General features: G+C 38.9%; 1 protein-coding gene across 1 annotated transcript; it reads left to right on the top strand.

The window, feature by feature from the left end:
* The first annotated feature begins 10 nt into the window (after positions 1 to 10).
* On the top strand, positions 11 to 20311 carry EPHX3 (epoxide hydrolase 3). Its single transcript, XM_074204286.1, has 7 exons — positions 11 to 446; positions 545 to 624; positions 878 to 1035; positions 4722 to 4850; positions 4985 to 5088; positions 5268 to 5404; positions 5576 to 20311. Exons 1-7 carry the CDS (start codon positions 204 to 206, stop codon positions 5799 to 5801), a joined length of 1077 nt encoding a protein of 358 aa, XP_074060387.1. The 5' UTR covers positions 11 to 203; the 3' UTR covers positions 5802 to 20311.
* The last annotated feature ends 662 nt before the right edge of the window (positions 20312 to 20973 follow it).

The raw sequence follows: 20973 nt of genomic DNA, 5'->3' as shown, positions 1-20973 counted from the left end.
CCGCCCCCCGCCCGTGCCCGGGAAGGGCGGCCTGTGGCCGGGCTGGGGCGGTCCGGGCCCGAGGCCCCTCCCGCCGGCTTGGCTTCTCCCGCTCTGCCTCCCGCCTCGCCTCTCCCTCTCGGAGCCGCAGGTGCACGCTGGAGCCTCCGGGATCCGCGCTCAGCCAGGCGCCCCCCGCCGAGCCGGCCGCCGGCCGCCGGGCCATGCCGGACGTCCTGGTGTCGGCGCTGCTGGCGCCCTCGCGGCTGACGCTCCGCCTGGTGCGCGGCTTCATGTGGATCCTGGTGTACTGGGGCGCCTGCCTGGTGGCCCTCGTCTACGCCGCCGGGGCCCTGGGCCACGTGCTCCGGCACCCGGGGCGGGGCTGCTGCGGCAGACCCCGCCGCGCGCCCCCCGCCTGCCTGCTAGACCCCGCCTACGGCCAGCACGGCTTCCTCTGTCTCAAGGTGAGCGGGCCCGGGGCCGGGGGCGCCCCCAGCAGCCCCCCACCCCCCCGGGGCTGGAGCTTCCTGGGGGGGGCTGACTGCGACCTCTTCCCCCCCAGACCTCTGGCCTGCGGCTGCATTACGTCTCCAAGGGCAGTGGGCCGCTGATGCTGCTCCTCCATGGCTTCCCCCAGATCTGGTACGTGGCAGGGTAGGGGGCACGGAGAGACCACCCCGCCCCCACCCCCAGCAGCAGCTTTCTCACCCCCATCCCGTCCCCAAGATTTCCCTGTATCTGAAATAGCCCCTAGGAATAGGTGGGGCCTTCGCGGGAAACTTATCTCCCTGGCTCCAGTTGGGCCAGTCTCACTGGAAGAGGTAGGGGTGGGGGTGGGAGGGGTAGAGAGGGCAGTGACTCAACCATCATCTCCATCCCCTTACTGGTCCCACAGGTTTTCCTGGCGACACCAACTTATAGAATTCCACCAAAACTTCCATGTGGTAGCATTGGACTTGAGAGGCTACGGGAACTCAGATTCACCCACTGACCTGAACAGCTATACCATTGATGCCTTGACTACAGACATCAAGGATGCTATTGAGGCCCTAGGTACCTTTAAGACTAGGCAAAGGATTAGGGTGGGAGCCTTGAAGGGTACAGGAATGGATCCACCTGCTCCCTCATTTCCGTCCACCCCACCCTGTGACACTGGATGTGACATGGCCCTAGCCAAAGCCCATAGTCTCAGTCCTAAATGAAGACTTGGTATTTACACCCTTAATGAAATTTCAGAAGAGACACTAGATCCTGAGATATGAACCTGGAGCTCCCTCAAATCTGGTCCTTTTTCAGTTAATCAGTCATTTTAGAATCTTGAGCATTTCCCCTAAACTTATCATAAATGATAAGATTTAAAGCTGAAACAAACCTTAGAAATTATTCTAAGAGACTTTGATTTTAACCAACATAGAGTAGTCATCAAAGTTAGATTCAGATCTGATTTCGATCTCCAATCCAGCAAACATTTTTTAATCCCCCCCACCACATCATCCAATCTCATTCTGTTCTATAACAGTGATATAATGTTTAAACACAGAGATGAGGGAGTGCATCTCTGACCTAGGGAATATCAAAAAAAAAAAAAACTTGGAGATGTAGGGAATATGAAGGTAGACCAGCTTAGCTATAATTTAAAGCTGGGACCAAGAACCTCCAGCCTGTAGGCAACTGCAGACAGGACTCAAAATTCATTAAATCTAGGAGCTTTTAGGGGTGAATTAAGTGTTTAAATCTAGCCTGCAAATGTTGTTTACATATCCAAATGGTCCTTGGCAGAAAAATGCTTCCCCACCCACCCCTGATTTAAAATTTATTGTGAAGGAAAATAATACAAATATACCCAATTAATTATGAAGGATTTTAAATATCAACATTAAAGGTCTTGTGCTAGAGCTAAAAAGGAACCATTTAAGCTCAAACTTAAAATCTTGAGTAGACTTGTGCTTTAGAAAGGTTTTGGCAGCTATGGGGAAGATGAATTGAGGAAATAGTTGAAGTCATAAATTCCTTTAGAGGTCTGTTGTAGTAATTCCAGGCAAGAGAAAGAAGTGTTAAACCAAGGTAGTGGCCTTGTGAATGGATAAGGGAATAGACAAGACTTAGGTTGTGAATATTAAATCAAAAGACTTGACAAGTAATTTGATGAGAGAAGGGAGGAGAAGACAGTTTGGTATGATTCTGAAGTTGTATACCTGAATGACTAAAAGGATGCTGACGCTCCCAACAGAAATAGGGAAGTTAGGGAGGAGTAGGTTTTAAGAGAAAGATAAGGAGTTTCATGTTGGATTTAAGATGTTTGTTAATTATCCAAGTGGAGATAACCTGCAGGTAGCTAGTAATTATCATGGAGCTCAGGAAAGAACTGGATGATCCTGAGAGCTTATTAAATTCCTAAGTGATAGAAGAGAAGACATAAGACAGCCATGATTAAGGACAGGAGGTTGATTACAATCAATCTCAAGAGACTGAAAGAACCAATAGAGAGGCAGAAGAGATTTAGAGGAGAAAAGTATCACAGAAACCTATAGTGTGTCCAAGGCTAACTACTGTTAGTCAGCATTGTCAGACCCTGCTGAAAAATCAAAAACAAAGATAAGAATTAAGGAAAGGACCTATTGTATTTTATCAATTATGAAATCATTGGTAACCTCAGAAACAGTTTTCAGTTGGTGAGGGCAATAGCTCCATTGCATAAGAGTGAGAAGTGAATAAGAAAAGATCAAGTAAGTGATGGCAAGATGTATAGGTGGCTTTTTCTAAAAGCCTGATTATAAAAAGGACCAATATATGCAATGATATATCCTTAAGGAGTTGACACAATCAAAGAGTCTCTTATGGATTGAAGAACTGTCAATCGTTATAAGCATCAAAGAAGGTAATATATAGGAGGAGATGGACAAATTGGAGAAGTATGAATGAAAGAAAGGATGAGCTCCCAGAGGAGATGAAAAAGGATGGCATCAAATGCCCAGATATAGGTGCAAGGATTTAAAAACAAAAAGACTGAGACTTGAATAATGGTTTAGAACTAAGGATTAGGATAACTGGATATCCCAGTAGGAATGAAATATAGGTTTAAATTATAGAAGGAGTAAGGTAAAAGGTAAATCTAGAAAACTAGAGTAAGATATAGAGAGGAAAATTAAAGATTTCTGGATCAAATCATGGGAATGGGGAAAATGATTAACTGGGAGGCTATGTTTGAAGATGTGCATATTGAAAGTTCCCTAATGTAAGTGTAGGTGGCAGAGGGAGCCTGAGTCGCTCAGCTCCTCCAGAAAATAGGGAGAATAATCTAGGGATCACAGAGTCCAGATAGAAGGATCTATATGGAAAGAGTGGACCTAAAAAGAAGAGAAGTTATTAAGTGATGGTAGCAAAGCACAGGTCTTCCTGACTTAGTGTCAAGGACCATGAGAGGTGTGATCCCAGTATTGAAGAGGATGCCTAAGAAGGCAGTAAAGCCAGGTTTCTACAAGAGTAAGGGGAAAAAAAGGAATATAAAAAGAAATCAACAACCCCAAAAGGGATTGGGAAAAACTGGAGAGTAAAAATGGAAAGTAGATTTTTGGTTGGGATTTAAAGAAAACCACAAGATGGAGAAGAGGAGAAAAAGTATTCTAGGCATGGGGGTAGGGGAAGGGCGGGGCAGGGGAGGCAAGCAAGCAGTGAATATTCCACATATGGAATGTCTTAGTCGAGGAAGAGCAAGGAGGCATCACTGTCAAAGAGTACGAAGAAAACTGGAAAAGTCGAGGGGAAAATAAAGTTATTAAAGATCTTTGGGCACCTAATGGAAGAGTTTACATTTGATCCTAGGAGTAATGAGAGCCACTGGAGTTTATTGTATATGGGGTTTGTTATTTTTTTTGTTGGTCACTCATGTCTGACTCTTCATGATCCCAGTTGTGATTTTTCTCAGCAAAGATACTGGAGTGATTGGCTTTTTTTCTTCTCCAGTTCATTTTACAGATGAGGAAACTGAGGCAAACAGGGTTATGTGACTTACCCAGGGTCCCACAATTAGTGTCTGAGTCTGGATTTGAACTCAAGCCTTCCTGACTCCAGGCCCAGTGCTGTATTCATTGCACCAACTAGCTGCCTTCAAGAGTATGGGGGTGACATGTCAAAATAATGTTCCAAGACAATTTCAAAGGATTCATGATGAAAAATGCTGTCCACTTCCAAAGAAAGAGCTGATCTTTAGGAAAATCACTTAGAACCACAGGGATTAAGGTAATAAGGAAAAGGAAGTACCATTTAATTGATCGGTGCTACTGCCTACAAGGATAATACTTTTATGCACATTTTTAGTCAACAGGGAAAAAGATTGGAATGGTTACCTGGAATAGTAAGGACTGTCAATCAGAACCCCAAGGCCTTAACTGAATTCATTTTAGGTCAGTCTCTTAGCTAGTTCCCAAGATAGCAGAAGATGATTGGTGCTAGATATTTGATTCCTATAGGGTCCTGAGGCTTCCTATATGGCAGCTTTTCCCACTTTGACTTGGTGGTAATGGAGGGCTACAAAATTGTTGATTTACTCAACCTCCTTAAGTGACTGGGGTTTTGTTACTTGTCAGGGTCCTTAGGATAAAAGTTTCTGCTAATGGTTAGGGAAGTCTTAAGTCAGATTTTCCTTGACCTTCCCAACTCTAGTCCCATTTCTAGTAAGTCTACTTTACACCCATCTCACCCACCCTACCCATACCCCAATTCCCTAATACCATTGACAGGTTACTCCAAATGTGTCCTTGTGGCCCATGACTGGGGTGGAATCTTGGCCTGGAATTTTGCTACCTACTACCCAAGTATGGTGGAGCGAATGGTGGTGGTGAGCGCTGCCCCTATGTTTGTTTACCAAGGTAGGTGCTCTGATGGGAGGATATTTGGAGGGAGGTTGGACTTGTCAGGCTTAGGTCGGGGCTGAGTTCTGAGCCTGGGGTGTATTACCGAAGGACTTCAGTTGAGTGATTCCCTTACTCTTTCCCCATCCCAGAGTATGCCCTGCGCCATCCCAGCCAGCTCTTCCACTCCAGTTATATGTTCCTGTTTCAGCTACGCTGGCTACCTGAGAAGCTGCTTTCTATCTCTGACTTTCAGGTCCCATCCTTTCTTCTTGCTTAGTAGAAAGGGGCAAAAACTAGCAGGAAAGTTGGGGGGGGGGGAAGGGTACTGATATTGTGGAAGTTGGTATGAAGAGAGGGTGTACTGAGATGAAAAAGCTGGTTCTCAGAGGGCTCTGGAGGGCATTTGTATTGAAGGGGAATGCATGTGTGCAGATCCTAAAGAATACCATGATCGATCGTAAGACTGGCATCCTTGGACTTACAAATGAGGAGCTAGAGGCCTTCCTGTACAGCTTCACCCAGAACCAAGGCCTCCTTGGCCCCCTCAACTACTACCGCAATCTTTTCAGGTGATGCCTTTCAGGAATGGGGGGCAAGAGCAAAGTGGGGAATTGATTATGGGAAGAGTAATGGAGTGACTTAAAGGAGAATGGAGGGAGGGGGAAATTGGAGAGTCTAGGAAGAAGGGTTTGAGGAAGGCATTGGCCTGAGTGAATGTCATACATCCCTTTGCCTTACAGGCACTTTCCACTAGAGCCTCAGGAGCTGACAACACCAACATTGTTGTTATGGGGAGAGAAAGACCCATACCTGGAGCCAGGACTCGTGGAAAATATTAACAGATACTTTGTGCCAGGCCGCCTGGTGTCCTTTATCCTTCCTGATGCTGGCCACTGGATTCCCCAGGGACATCCAAACCAGATGCATCAATACATGTGGGCCTTTTTAAAGAGTTTCAAAGTGTAGTCACAACTCTTCCTTCAGATATGAATGTTCTGATTTTCTGTTCTCTACCTCCCCAGTGCCCACTCAGGGCAAGAGAAGAATTAGAGAAGTACTTGAAATAAGCCAGCTTTTGACTGAAACAGAGAAGTATCCTCCTCTTAACTCCCATGGTTTATACTCCTCTCCACATTTCCCCATGGATGCTTAACCTAATCATCCCCAACTCCAGTACTTATATTGTCCTTCCTCTCTGTCCCCCTCAATCCATAGCTGGCTGGCCCCAGTTGAGTCCCTGTTAAATTCTAGAAGCCCTTTTCTCTCAGTGCCACAGAAAAAGGATGCCACTGTAGAAAGAAAAGGGCCGCTGTAGATGTGGTGTATGTACAGAAATAAATGCCCCACTCCCTGCCCCTACTGTGCCTCTTTTTTTGTGGATTAGCCCTTCAATCAAGTTTGGGGTCAGGGACAAGAAGGAAGATGTGGCCCAGGTTCTCCCCAATACCTCCGCCTTGCTCTTTGAGACAAGGAGAAATTTGTTTCTCTCTGGAGCTTCTTTGGGCTGCCTACTGTCCAAGACATTCTACCTGGGTCTGCTCTGGACCCGCTCTGGACCCTTCCTTTTTCTAAGAACTTTTACTTTTCAACATGGCAGGAAAGCACACCAGGGGCCAGGAGTATTGAAGAAGGACCCTTCCCCTCCCACAAAAAATCTGTAATGATAATAGGAAAAAACTACATGTGAAAATAAGAGTAGGGTAGTAGTTGCAGGGAGGATGAATTAATGTTAGAGATAGGAGTGAATTAAAAGCACTGGAAGCCCTTGATCACCTTGACTATGTCATTTACTATACAGCTTAAAAGTGCAAAATGGAGCTCATTTAATGAATTTTCCCATATCAAAATCTTTTTTGACTGGGAATTAACAAGGGCCAGTTAAAAACCTTTTTTTCTTTTTTTTTAATTTTAAAAGACCTTTTTTTATTTTTTATTTTTATTTAAGGCAATAGGGTTAAGAGTGACTTGCCCAAGGTCACTCAGCTAGGTAATTAGTGTCTGAGACCAACTTTGAATTCGAGTCCTCCTGACTCCAGGGTTGGTGCTTTATCCACTGCGCCACCTAGCTGCCCCAATTAAAGGGAATAACTGAGGTACCTGAACAAAGAGCATTGAATGATGACCAAAGTGCAGGACAAGGTTAGAAGGTAATAAAATGGTCACACAAAAAAAGGATTTGAGCCTGAATGGGAAGAAAAATCAAGTGGGAAGTATTTAAGTGATCTTATATTCCCACTTGAGAACTTCACCCAGAAGAGAGTCTGGAGCAGCTGTTTTTTCCTTTAAGTCTTGATAGAAAAGTGTGTTTTCCAAAGAAGGGCTGCTAAGTTAAGATTCTCTTCATGAAAATCATATTATGAGCCTACTACAATAAATTTAGCCTCATTGTGCAGGAAAGAGACCTTATGAATATTTGCTATTGGAGCTTTAAGGACTGACAGCAAAAGTGACAAAAGTCAGTATAGAAGTCAAGATTTTTGCATTTATCTGAAGAAAGTGCACAGTGTTCAGGGATTTTTTTCAACGTGTCTTAGAGAAGATAAAAGGCTGAATGAAAGCATCTCCACTCTTTAAATTTCAGGGAGAAGTAAGTCTTTCTTGAAAGAATGGAAGAAATGGGATATGAACAGACAAGTTTTCCAAGAAGTCAAAATAATTTAGTCACATGAAAAAATGCTTTAAATCGTTACTAATTAGAGATGCAAATTAAAACAACTTTTAAATATTTTGTACTTACCAGATTGGCTAAAATGATAGAGAAAAGGAACACCTGTTCAAAGAGATGTGGAAAAATTGGGACCTTAATTCATTGTTGGTGCACTATTAGGTCTGTTTATCATGATTAGGGAAAATGGAAAAGAAACTACATTTTCTAAATTATAACATTGTCTGTGTTCATGATAGAGGTCAATGATTTTAGAAATCATGGAGAGGCTTTCATGAAATAATGAAGATCTAAAATTGCAGAACCAATGAAATGTTGTATACAGTAAGCAATATTGTTTTAAAAACAACTTTGGGGGGGCGGCTAGGTGGCGCAATGGATAAAGCACCAGCCCTGGAGTCAGGAGTACCTGGGTTCAAATCCAGTCTCAGACACTTAATAATTACCTAGCTGTGTGGCCTTGGGCAAGCCACTTAACCCCATCTGCCTTGCAAAAACCTAAAAAAAAAAAAACAACTTTGAGCAACCAAGTCATTTTGACTTTTTAAATGCCCAAATTAAGCTCCAAGATCCTGTGAAGGAAATTGCTGTTTGAATCCAGAAAGAAATAATTGCTATGACATAGAATGATGAAGTGGTTAATTTAGAAAAACATGAAAAGAAAGACTTGGACTTAAGAAGGAAGTTGCTTTTTACCCTCAGAGAAACAAATGATAGGAATGAATAAGCATAGTACAGTCTTAAAAATGTATATAAGTATATATGTTTATATGTATATAAATGCACATAATACACAGACACTCATAGATACATATCTCCATGCCTAAATGTAGCACCTTTGGGGTGCCAGAGGGAAGTAGAAGGGAGGGAGGAAAAGATCCAAAAAAAAAAAAGATCAAAAAGTTTCAAGTTGGAAGAATATGATACAAAAGGAGGACCACAAAAATAACTGGTACCTTTTCTCATTGAGGGGACCAGCTGTAGACCATCTCTAGAGAAAGCAGCTTCTTATGCTCCAAGGGATAGATGCCAAAGGCAGCTTTTCTCTTTTCACAAACAGTAACGAAGTCTGCATTCTTCATGGGTTATTGATTTAGGAGTGTTCTGAAATGTGTCAGTACTGATGACCAAAACCCACTCTTGGCAGTTCATGTGGGAATAAGTGAGACTTTCAAATTGGACTTAAGCATTCCTAAAGATTATGTAGTTCCAATACAAGAAAGTAAAGAGTAGAAGCAGCAGAGACAAAGATTGGTGTACCCTTGACTTTTACAACCTGGATAGGAGTTCCCTATCCCTTATTTTATTTGTTTCCAGAACCATGGATTCCATTGTCACTAGCTCAGAAGCAGTGACATGATGGTGCATAAGTCTTCAAAGTCAGAGGAAGTTTTTTAAAAGGGCTATGTTCTGCCAGAATAAAAACAAAAACATTGTGCTAGAGAAGAGTCAAGAGACTATTGTAGGAAATCTGAAACAAACTCCATTAATCCACTTTAATCAAGATTCTGCCAGACAGATATTTGTGAAACAGGAAAATAAGAGGCTCTGGTATTCATGTTCTAGGCTCCTGATTGCATCTTCAAAAGAAAACACAAGCAAGAAGACAGGAATCAAGTATGCATTTTTTAATTGTTAATTGTCAGTTGAATGTAGGGACTTCTGAAGAGAGCCTGATTAGAAGAGACTGCTAACTAAGAAGATGGAATCTGAGAATGGATTTTCAATTTCTTGATCACTGCTTAAACTATAGGAAGGATAGTCTATGAATCAGGAATGGGAGTTTACCTAAAAGATTAATAGAAAATATTTTTGGCCAAGGCATTCTGAGTCTCATCAAAGTTGCTTTAAATTAGAGGCAATGAGAATGGACCCTGGAGTCAGGAGGACCTGAGTTCAAGTCCTTCTTGCAGACATTTGACAGTTATTACCTGTGTGGCCCTGAGCAAGTCACTTAACCCCAGTTGCCTCACAAAAAAAAACAAACTAAGACAGCTTTAAACTAAAAATGGATAGGAGGGAGAAAGCTTCCTTTCTTCATATGTCAAGTCAACAGAAGAGATGCAAGGCTCCTGATAAATTATAGGTCAACTAAAAGTTCTAACACATGAAGGTAAATTTAATATCACATATCACAGAGACTTGGACAATAAAAATGACTAGAATGGGACCCTAGAAGAGTATACTATATCCAAAAAAAAAATTATAGAGCAACTGAATAATATAATAGCACTAAATATTAATAATATGTTTTCTTCAGGATTTCAGAAAAACCTGAAAAGACTTACTTGAACTAATGCTGAGTGAAGTTAGCAAAACCAATTCACAGTAACATTGTTTGATGATCAACTATGATAGACTTGTCTCTTCTCAGCAATACAATTCAATCCACATCTAGAAAAAGAATTTTGGACCCTGCATGAAGATAGGAGCGTACTTTTTCACTTCATTTTTTCCTTTCTTGTGGTTTTTCCCTTTTGTTCAAATTCTTTCACAGCATGACTAATGTGGAAATATGTTTAACCTAAAAAATAAATTACAGGACCTGGACTCTCAAGTCAACCAAAAGAAAGCATCACAGTAATGCAAAAACAATGGGACTAAGGTTTTTTACTAAGGAGGTTCTTGTACTACTGTGAAGAAAAGTACAATGTGGATTGAATTCTTAAGCAATTAACTTAACAATTTAAAATGATCAGTATAGACATACAAAGTAGCTTTGAAAAATATGATGAAATTCAAATAAACTATTATTGGCAGTTTTCTAGCATTCATTTTTACAAACAATTATTTTCTTGAAGGAGTTTTATTGTTTTATATCAATCAAGCGTGAAACAAGTATAGTAAAGGTCTAGAAATGGTGATGACTGGATAATTTGTAATTTGAAAAAAAATCCCATTAAAATTGTTTTTCTTGGCACGCACACACACATTAAAGGAATGTAGGAACCCATGTTGTAAATCACACTGGAATGCATTCGAGTGATTATCAGCGAAAGAAAAATTGGTATTGTTGAAATATACTAAAAACCACCTGAACAGAAGGAAAAAGTTTTAGAAACATAAGCCAAGCAGCAAAGCCTATTGTAGTAATGTGAGACTTCAAGTATGGACATCTGCTGAAGTTCTCTGCCAAAAGCAGTTACATATTTGTGACTTGCTTATTTAATAGTGATCATTTCATTCTTCAAAAGGTGAAGGAAATGGGAGCTACTTTTCGAGAGATAATTCTGGCCAGCAAAGAGGATTAAAAGTGGAAATGAACCTGGAGAAAGTAATCATTTTGGAGTTTATGATAAGGAAGAGAAGCTTTATATACACACACATATATATTTTATATATCTAAAGAGAGAGAGTTTTCAGAAAAAGAAAAGGTAGGTTCTAATAAAATTCTACAAAAGAATTTAAGTTAAGAGGAAATTCTGAAGTTAATTCTCTAAAGAAGAAAAGCTAAGGAGAGGTTGTTGAAACCTGTATGAATAAATAAATAAATGAAAAAGCATGAAGTATCCTTACTTGCAAGTCACTGTACTAAACACTGGGGATATAAATAAGAGTATATGTCTCCACCCAGCTCGTTTTTTAGGAGACAGAAAATAAAAGCAAGGACAAGTATATTAGAAACTGAAAACTCCCAGAATGAGCTTAGGTATGCAATGAATGATAAAGATAACCAAAAAGAAAAAATGTTAAGCTACATTTGGTAGTCAAATGTCACCATTCCTATAATAACCCATTTTCATCGATGGCTACTGAATCACTGCACCTAGTTCTAACACATCAGTCCTCAAGTACATTGGGAATTGAAGTGTTTATTGAAATAGCAAATCACAATGAGCAGCTGAACTAGATCAAGTGTACTCCAAGGAAATTTGTGCTGAAGCAACACAATCTTGGAAGCACCGTGGCGGAAGGGAGAAGAATGGTAAAAGGTGTTCATGATATTAATATCCAAATAAAATAGACAGATGAAGATGTGAAACAATCAGTAGCTCCCAACTTATTTGTTGACTTTTTTGTGCTAATAAAAATTTTATCATAATGGTCTGTAAATAGTATTTTGAGGAGGCAGATAGGTTTTTGCAAATGATTTTCTACAGTAAATCACATCTTTGCAATACACAATTACCTGGGGGAAAAAAGCATACAAGATGAGCATGTTCTCTTTGAGGAATAAAATTTTGACTACCTAAAACAAAGTATAGCTTTGACAACACTTAAGTTCAATGACTCTCATTAATGCCAATTGTCTAGAATAGGGTGTTCATTTGGATTCCCAATCCTTTGATTAGTCCGTTAGAAATAGTTCTGTGATAGGCAGTATAGACAGACATTTAATTGGGCCCAAAATTGAATGAAGAGACTGTTGCTTATGAAAAATTGTGCTGTGCTTTCAATAATTCATACTGATTTAGGGCCTGATAAAATCCACACTTTTTCCAACACATGTTCTGGTGATGCTGCCCCCTATTGTCCAGGAGCTTGCTGCTAGAGGTAAATTAGAAGTTGGATAATGAAACATGTATACAGTTAAATACCAGGAAAGGGGTAGATCAAAGAGGCAGAGTAATGGGAAGTATTTAGTAAGATTCTTGCACACCTCACTCCAATTCAAAACAAAACCAAAAGAAAACTTCAGAGCTAGAAAACATGAGCCTGAATCCAAATGGAAATCAGAAACTTCTATTGGCATAAGGAGACAAGTCTGCAGATACTGAGAATGGGATATAGCCAGGAACAGACTGCAAAGCAGAGAGAAGCAATACACCAGGGCAAGATCCCAGAGACAGCATAGCCAGTGGCATGAGCTTCCATAGAATGCAGGAGCATCAACTGACTATTAGCAGTTTTTAGTCATTACCTGGTTTCCAGTCATAAATCTAGGCAGGAGTGAGGAGGGCAGTTGCATTCCAGGCTGCGGAACAGTTGTAGACCCAAGTGTCTTGTACTGAGCAAGGAACAAGTTCAGAAGTAGGTAGCAGGGTGGCTAGGTGGCGCAGTGGATAAAGCACTGGCCCTGGAGTCAGGAGTACCTGGGTTCAAATCTGGTCTCAGACACTTAATAATTACCTAGCCATGTGGCCTTGGGCAAGCCACTTAACCCCATTGCCTTGCAAAAACCTTTAAAAAAAAAAAAAGGTAGCAGCTGTGTGCCTGAGATGGTAAGTATATCTCTTTTCCAAAACCAGAACAAGAATCTTAGACCAAAAGGAACCCTACAATTTGGTTACTCAAACATCTGGCTGATAGGCTGAGTTCAATAGTTTACTGAAATTTTACATGGGACAAGACCTCTAGCCTATTGTTCAGACCCAAGCTAAAATCAAGAATTTGCAAAACTGTCCAGAAGGCAGTGATCATATTTTGACCCTAGATCACACCAGTTTGAGAATATTGAAAGCTAAGTCCCCAGCCTGAGCTTTCCCTAAGTTTTTGGAACACAATCCCTTCAGACTTGATGTTAGGACCAGTCCAGCATTTCCACCTGAAATGTGCAGAACCTGGTCCTAATGTCAAATCTGAAGTCAAAAAATAGGCTGGAAGAATGAACAACAAAAAAAAGGAATTCTGTAAAAAAAAAAAACACCATATTATGGAACATGACCATCCCTGAAGAGAGAATGACTCCAAATAATAATCAAAGTCTCAAAGGAAAAGAGCTTGGGCACAAGTTCAACTAAAATTCCTGAAAGAACTGAAGCAAAAGTTATTTTAAAATAATTCTTTATAAAAAAAAATGAGATTTAGGGGATTTTTCCAAAGGTATCAGCTATGGAAGAAAGAATGGGAAAGGGAATTAACAGTTTGACATAAGATAAATAGCAAAAAGAACCTTACCCAAGCAACAAACTTCCTGAAAATAAAAGTGGACCAAATAGAAGCTAATGGCTTTATTAGACAAGAAATGTTAGTTGAAAGTCCCTCCACCCCGCCACCCGCAAAATTAAGGTATCTTATAGCAAAAACTGGCTGAAGAAGAGAAAATTTAAGAATCAGTGAACTAAAAGGGAAGATGACAGAATAAGGTAGGAAATTATCTGACTCTCCCAAACTCCCCTACAAATACTCAAATTTAATTTTAGAGCAGCAGAAATAGCAAAAATAGGGAGTAAAGCAGTGTCCAGCCTAAGACAACTTAGAGCGGTGTTGGGGGAGATATGACCTACTAGGGTAATGGTTTGTCCAGGAATGAAATCCACATACCATCCATCAACAAGTAAGCCTTGGGGCAGCTATGTTGGCTGCTGCTTAAGAGAATCACTTCGCAGATCTGCTGGATCTGTGAAGGAGGGTCTGCTGGTTGATCAGGGGAAGACTAGGGAACACTGGTACTTAGTACCAAATCAAATACTGAGACCAAACAATTACAATGACACTTAAAATAAAACCAGATTTTAATATTTGGAGAAATATTGTTTTGGGGGAGAATTATATGAACTGATGTAAAAGAGAACTAGAACAATTCATGCAATGACAACAAAATAGCAGAGACACACAATTTGGAAAGACTTAGGATCTCTGATCAGTGTGCATAATGTCTAAGGATGATTTCAGAGAACCGAATAAGGTAATATGTTACCAACTTCCAATAGAGAGATGAAAGACTCAAAAGTATAAAATGAAACTTTTTTTTGCTTGACTATTAATGGGTTTTGCTTTTCTTTTTCAGTTGGGGTAAGAATAGGAAGGTTTTTACCTTTTCTAGGTGAATTTTTTTTTTTTTGCTATTTGAAAAAATGTGAAAAAATTTAAAGGAAAAAAATAACCTGACAATTTTGCAAATGTCATCCAACTTGTTAGCTATCCAGGCTAGTTTCTTTCAAGATCGAAGCTAGAAAGATGAACTGAATGAAATAAGGGTTGAGTTGAATTGAAATAGCCAAATTCATTAAGTATGAGATTATGGCACCATGGTTACATGATAGCTCGTGGTGTGTGGGGGGGGGTGGACTACAAGTTCAAAATGAGTCAATAATGTAACATTGTGAGCCATTAAATTATGAGTTCCTTGAATGGAGGGCCCATCTTGCGTCTCTTTATATCCCAGAACTTAGCACAGTATGGACACCTAGTACACGAATTATTAAAGATAGGAGTGTTTCTTAAAAATTAAATCAATCAACCTTATGAAAAATGCTCAAAATTACTAATAATAAATCAAAACGATGCTTAACACCTCAAACCCATACCATTGTCAAAGATAATAAAGAATAGCAATAGTCAATGTTGGAGAGATTATGGGAGTACTCTTTTGCCAGTATTATGAATTGATCTATGATTCATGAAGACAATATGGAAATATGTGAAAAGTGCCCAGTAATCCACTATTGAATGCATACTTCATGGAGATTATAAAAAAAGAGAGATGCCATAAGTACCACTATATTCTGCACTTATAACACCACTTTTGTAATTTAAAAACAAACAAACATGGAAATGGCTGTCTGTAGTTTGGAGAAAGAGCTGAACACATAATAGATGAATATTGTAGAATGGTATTGTACCATAAGAAACAAAGACCATGTAAACATGCCAAGACATTTATGATACCAAATAAGGAAGGACAGCTAGAATAGTTCACACGGTGACTACAATAACATAAAAAAAGCTCTAAATGGCAGCTGAATCCAGACTAATTGATAACTGATGACTAATTTTGATTCCAGAGACTAGATAATGAAACTTCATCACAGAGAGAGATGATGGACTATAGATATTGAATACTGTGTTAACTGTAGGCTACTAAGTGGCACAGTGATTAGAGAACTGAGCCTAAAGTCAGGAAGATCTGAATTTAAATGTGACCTCTGACACTTAACAAGTTTTGTGCCCTCATTCCAACCACAACCCCTCTAAGCCTCAGTTCTTTATCTGTAAAATGAGGATGATAGCACTTATCATGCTGGACTACAGTGAGGAATAAATTAGATAAGATACTTTGCAAATCTTAAAGCACTAAACAAAATGATGTTATTTTGCTGTTATTGTTATATCATGTAACCTGCTCAAGTTAAGTGATTTATCCAAGGTCAAACAGATAAATACAACTAGTATTTGAACCTCAATTATCTGATTGTAAAAGCCAACATTCTTTCTGTACCACCAGAATACTTCAAGTTTTCAGAAAAAAATGCAAATGTTCAAAAAATATGAAAAATATTCCTATCAGTCATAAATGGATTCAAACTCAGCTTTCACTTCATACCTGTAAAATTGGCAAAGATTCTAAAAGGTGAAAATGAAAAGTTGGGAAGGCAAACATACTAATGCACATTGTTGGTGGTGCTATGAATTGTCTGTTCTTTTTTGGAAAAGTTGGTAATGATGCAATAAGGATCATTAAACTTTTCATACTTTGATCCAGCAGTCCCACTACTGGGTATATAACCTAGGAGGTCAATGACATAACTTTTTTTTGGCAGGAAAAATTTTCCTTTTTTTTGTCCTTTGTTCTTTTTTTTAATTAAAGATTTTATTTATTTCGAGTTTTACAATTTTTCCCCTAATCTTACTTCTCTCCCCCCACCCCCACAGAAGGCAATTTGTCAGTCTTTACATTGTTTCCATGGTATACATTGATCCAAATTGAGTGTGATGAGAGAAAAAGCATATCCTTAAGGAAGAAACATAAAGTGTAAGCGGTAACAAGATCAGACAATAAGATATCAGTTGGAAAAGTCTTAAGAGTTCTCAAAGTGGTGGAGCCAGGTGAGAAGGGAGATGATTGGAGGTGAAGTCCCTCTGGAGGTTTAGGAGTGCATGACTCCACTCTAATCAGAGGGACTGAGAGGGATGATGGAGAGGGGTTACCAAGGCAATAAGATATGTTTTTTCCTAAATTTAAGGTAATACTTTTTGGTCTTTGTTCAAACTCCACAGTTGTTTCTCTGATACAGATGAATACCATTGCAGAGGGCCCCAAATTGTCCGTGATTGTTGCACTGATGGAGCGAGTCCATCAAATGGTTGATCATTGCCCCCATGTTGCTGTTAAGGTGTACAGTGTTTTTCTGGTTCTGCTCATCTCACTCAGCATCAGTTCATGCAAATCCCTCCAGCCTTCCCTGAATTCCCGTCCCTCCTGGTTTCTAATAGAGCAATAGAGGGGCGGCTAGGTGGTGCAGTGGATAAAACACTTGCCCTGGAGTCAGGAGTACCTGGGTTCAAATCCGGTCTCAGACACTTAATAATTACCTAGCTGTGTGGCCTTGGGCAAGCCACTTAACCCCATTTGCCTTGCAAAAAAAAAAAAAATCTAATAGAGCAATAGTGTTCCATGACATACATATACCACAGTTTGCTAAACCATTCCCCACAGACAAAATATTCTTAAAAGAGTGAATACTCACTGATTATATGGCTGTACAAATTGTGGTATATGAATGTAATGGAATGTTAATGTGCCATAAAAAACAACAAATATGGAGAATACATTCCAGGAAGATGGTAAAGTGGGTCAAAAATCTTTTGACTCACCAATTTTCCTCCACAAAAAAAGATCATTGCCTCAAAGTGACCTAGAGCAACAGAAATAAACAAGAGTCAGGTAAAGCAGTTCATTGCCTCCAGGTGACCTAGAGCAACAGAAATAAACAAGAGTCAGGTAAAGCAGTTGTCTTCATAAAAAAAACTTGAGAAGACCTGATGATGTTTGTCCCACATCAGAGAAGTGAATTGGATTTGAGTGAGGGAATACAGTGCTAAGTCACCAACCTCCCTTTCTTCCCCCAGAGTCACTTGGATCCAGTGGCCAGATATGAATCAGGACAAATGGAGATGGCCCTGGATACAAGGTAATCAGGGTTAAGTGACTTGCCCAAGGTCACATAGCCAGTAAGTGTCTAGTGGCTGAGGCCAAATTAGAACTTTTCTCCTGACTCCAAGACCAGTGCTGTATCCATTGTACCACCCTTGAGAAGACCTAATAAAGATTAAAACTCCAGGGGCAAAGGTTTATCCTGAGTGAAGGGCAAACACCTCCAGGCTAACTGCAGAATCAACAAAAAACAGCTGACTGGGAGGCAGCCTCAACCTCAGGAACTTTCACCTCAGGGGTAATAATAAGGCCAAAAGGCTAACTAGGAGAAGATGGAAGGACCTTCCACTGTCAGGATGCCAAGCCCAGACAAGCTGACCTGATGTGGTCCTGAGCTCTGGTTGCATGGGAGAAGGAACTGGTGAGTGTGGTAGCAGCAGGGGTAGGGATCGTGCTGGCTGTTGGGCACCTACAGGAGAGTTGAATCCCTGGTTTCAGTTCCAGGGTAAAGAGGAAAGTTGAAGTTTACAGCCACCAGAGAGACTACAAGAAACAAGAACTTTTACTGGACAGGTACCTGGCGGCCCTAGCAATGACTTAGAAGTGAAGAGGAATACCGAAACAGCTCAGAAAATAAGAACTTGAGACTTGGGGCATCATTTCCCATACCTCATGATTATAATAAAAACTGCTAAAAACAAAATTTAAATGAGCAAAGGAAAAAGAGCTCAACAATAGTTATTATGAGGATAGAGAAGACCTGGATTCATATTCAGAGGAAGATAGTGCAGTAAAAAAGTCAGTTCTTTTTCAATGAGAAACATCAAATGATCTTAAGCCCAAAAACAGTTCTCGGAAAAATTAGGAAACAATAAAATTATGAAAAGAAAGTCAACCAAATGGAAATGAAGAATCAAAAACTTAGGGAAGAAAATAATTCTTTGAAAATTAAAATTGGGCAAGGGGAAGCTAATGGTATTAGAAGACGCCAAGAAATAATAAAAACAAAATCAAAAGAATGAGAAAAGAGAAGAGATATGAAACATCTCATCAGAAAACCAACTAATCTGGAAAACAGAATAAGACAAGACAATATAAAGACGATCTGAAAGATATGATTAAAAAAAGGAATCTTGATAACATTATTACAAGAAATTATAAAGGAAAATTGCCCTGCAGTTCTAGATCAAGAGGGCAAAGCAGAAATAGAAAAAAATCATTGTTCACCCTGTGAAAGAGATCCAAGGAGGAAAACTTACAGGAATACTTGGACAAATTTCAGTGGTCTCAGGTTAAAGAGAATATATATTGCAAGCACCAAGAAAAAGAAAATTTAAATATCATGGATTACAATAAAAATTACGCAAGACCTAGCAGCTATCATGTTGAAGGACTGTAGGTCTTAAAATAAACTGGGGTTACACACAAGGATACCTTACTCAGCAAAATAAAGTATGATCCTGAATGAAAAATAATAGCCATTTAATGAACTAAGAGACTTTCAAATATTTGTGACTCAAATAGCTGAACTTAATGGAAAATTCAATCTATAACATCAAGGAGAAATACAAGATAAACATTATCGACCAATTGCAAAAGACTCAATAAGGTCAAATTGTTTATTTCTTATATATGAACATGTTATCAGTACTTATAACCGTCATCATTATTTAGATGATTTGAAGAAGGCTTAACTGAGTATGATGCAGTAAGTTTAAAAAGGCTATAGGGACAGATATAAAGATATAGTAATACAAATGAGTCATGAAAGGAAGAATTGTTGCAAAAGAGGTAAATAGAGGAGGGCAGTTAGTGCTGAAACCTTACTCTCATTGGGAATGGTTAAAAAGGGAACAACATATCGATAGATAGAACGATACATACATACATACATACATATATACAGCTAGAATGGCATAAAAATCTTCTAAATTTAAAAAGACATAAGAGGGAAAGGTAGAGGGGGAAGAAAATGGAGGGAAGAGACTCAGAAGGGTCCCATAAGGTAGAAATAGATAGCACATTAAAAATATGAATTCAACAATATGTTACTTTCAGAAAACAATAAACTTAGAAATTTACACAAAGATAAAAATAAATTACTGGAGTAGAATTTATTATGTAGCAAAAGCAGGATTAGTAACCAAGATCTCAAATTTAAAACTAAAATAGTAATTAAGAGAGAAAAAAAGGAAAACTCCATTGTTTCACCAATATTATTCAACATTGTTTTGGACCATTTAAAATAACTAGGCAGTATAAAAAAATACTTGAGAATATACCTGCTAAAACAGACAGAAACTACATGAACATAAGTATAAAACATTTTTAAGCAAAATCAGATTTAAATAATTGGAGTAATATTTATTGTTCTTGGGGGGGCACGACAGTTTCACCTAATCAATGCCATCCCAATTAAATTACTAAAAAATTATCTGACTTAGGGAAAAAAAATAACAAAATTCATTTGGAAGAACAAAAGGTTAAAAAAAAAAAAGAAACAGGAGAAAAGATCTAAAGGAGATTCAGCAGTATCAGACCTTAAACTATATTATAAGATGAGAGCATTGCTGAAGTATAAAATGGATAATTTCTATTATTTAAAATTACAGGCGGGGTGGCTATGTGGTGCAGTGGATAGAGCACCAGCCCTGGAATCAGGAGTATCCGAGTTCAAATCTGGCTTCAGACACTTAATTATTGCCTAGCTGTGTGACCTTTGGCAACACCATTGACTTATATAAAAAATTTTTAAATACCTAAAATTACAATTTTCTTGTATAAACGATACCAATGTACTCAAGAATAGAAGAACTGCAGAAAATCAGGAAAAATATTTCATAGACAATCTCAGATAGAATGTATTGTAATAGTGTAGGAAATAATAAGCTAGTTGTTAGGAAAAATATGGAAAGATTTGGAGCTTATAGAGGAAGACTCTATCTGCCTCCAGAAAGAAAAAGATGACAAGTAGAAATATGCATAGTACAGTCTTACATATATAGTATGTTTATAGATATTCATGTATATATGTGAACACATTTCATTGTAGATTCTAGGGTGGGGGAGGGGAGAAGGTAGGGAGGGAAAAATAAAGTAAAAAGTTGACAAAAGAAAACAAAAGAAAACTTAGAAGCAAGCAAAGAATGGCTAAACAGCTTTGAAAATAATATATAGTATTATGTAGGTTTTCTTGAAATAGAAATTATTTTTTATATTGAAACCTCTCATATTCTGCTGTGTACATGGAAATGTTCTTTTTTACCTTTTTGCATTTTGTATTTGTTTAAAATGAATAAAAATTTACAAAAAGCATAATGTGAGGAATTCAGAAAAACTCTGAAGACTTAAGCTGATGCAGAGGGAAATGAGCAGAACCAGAAGAATCATTTATATACTAATTATAACACTATAAGTAAAAAATAATTTTGAAAGACTTAAGAACCTTGATGAGTGCAATGACCTCTCACAATTCCAAAGGACTTGCTACCCACCTCCTGACAGAGATGAGAGACTCAAGATACACTATGAGACACACAGTTTTGGACACAACCAATGTAGGGATTTGTTTTTCTTGACTATGTTTGTATTTGTATTTGTTATAAGGATTTTGTTTTACTTTTTTCCTTTCTTTCTTCTTGGTCATTAGTGTCTGAGGTAGGGTAGGGAGAGGGGGAATAATGCTAAAAAAAAAAAAAGAAGAAAAATATTAAAAA

Source organism: Macrotis lagotis, chromosome X (assembly GCF_037893015.1).
Source record: "Macrotis lagotis isolate mMagLag1 chromosome X, bilby.v1.9.chrom.fasta, whole genome shotgun sequence".
NCBI lineage: Eukaryota > Metazoa > Chordata > Mammalia > Peramelemorphia > Peramelidae > Macrotis > Macrotis lagotis.
Note: the sequence above shows the minus strand (reverse complement) of the source record. Positions and strands in the feature narration are given on the sequence as shown.

Coding starts and splice junctions, on each gene's coding strand:
- EPHX3 (XM_074204286.1), top strand. CDS start 204: ATGCCGGACGTCCTGGTGTCGGCGCTGCTGGCGCCCTCGCGGCTGACG. Junction 447..544: donor ACGGCTTCCTCTGTCTCAAG/GTGAGCGGGCCC, acceptor CTTCCCCCCCAG/ACCTCTGGCCTGCGGCTGCA. Junction 5,405..5,575: donor TACTACCGCAATCTTTTCAG/GTGATGCCTTTC, acceptor TTTGCCTTACAG/GCACTTTCCACTAGAGCCTC.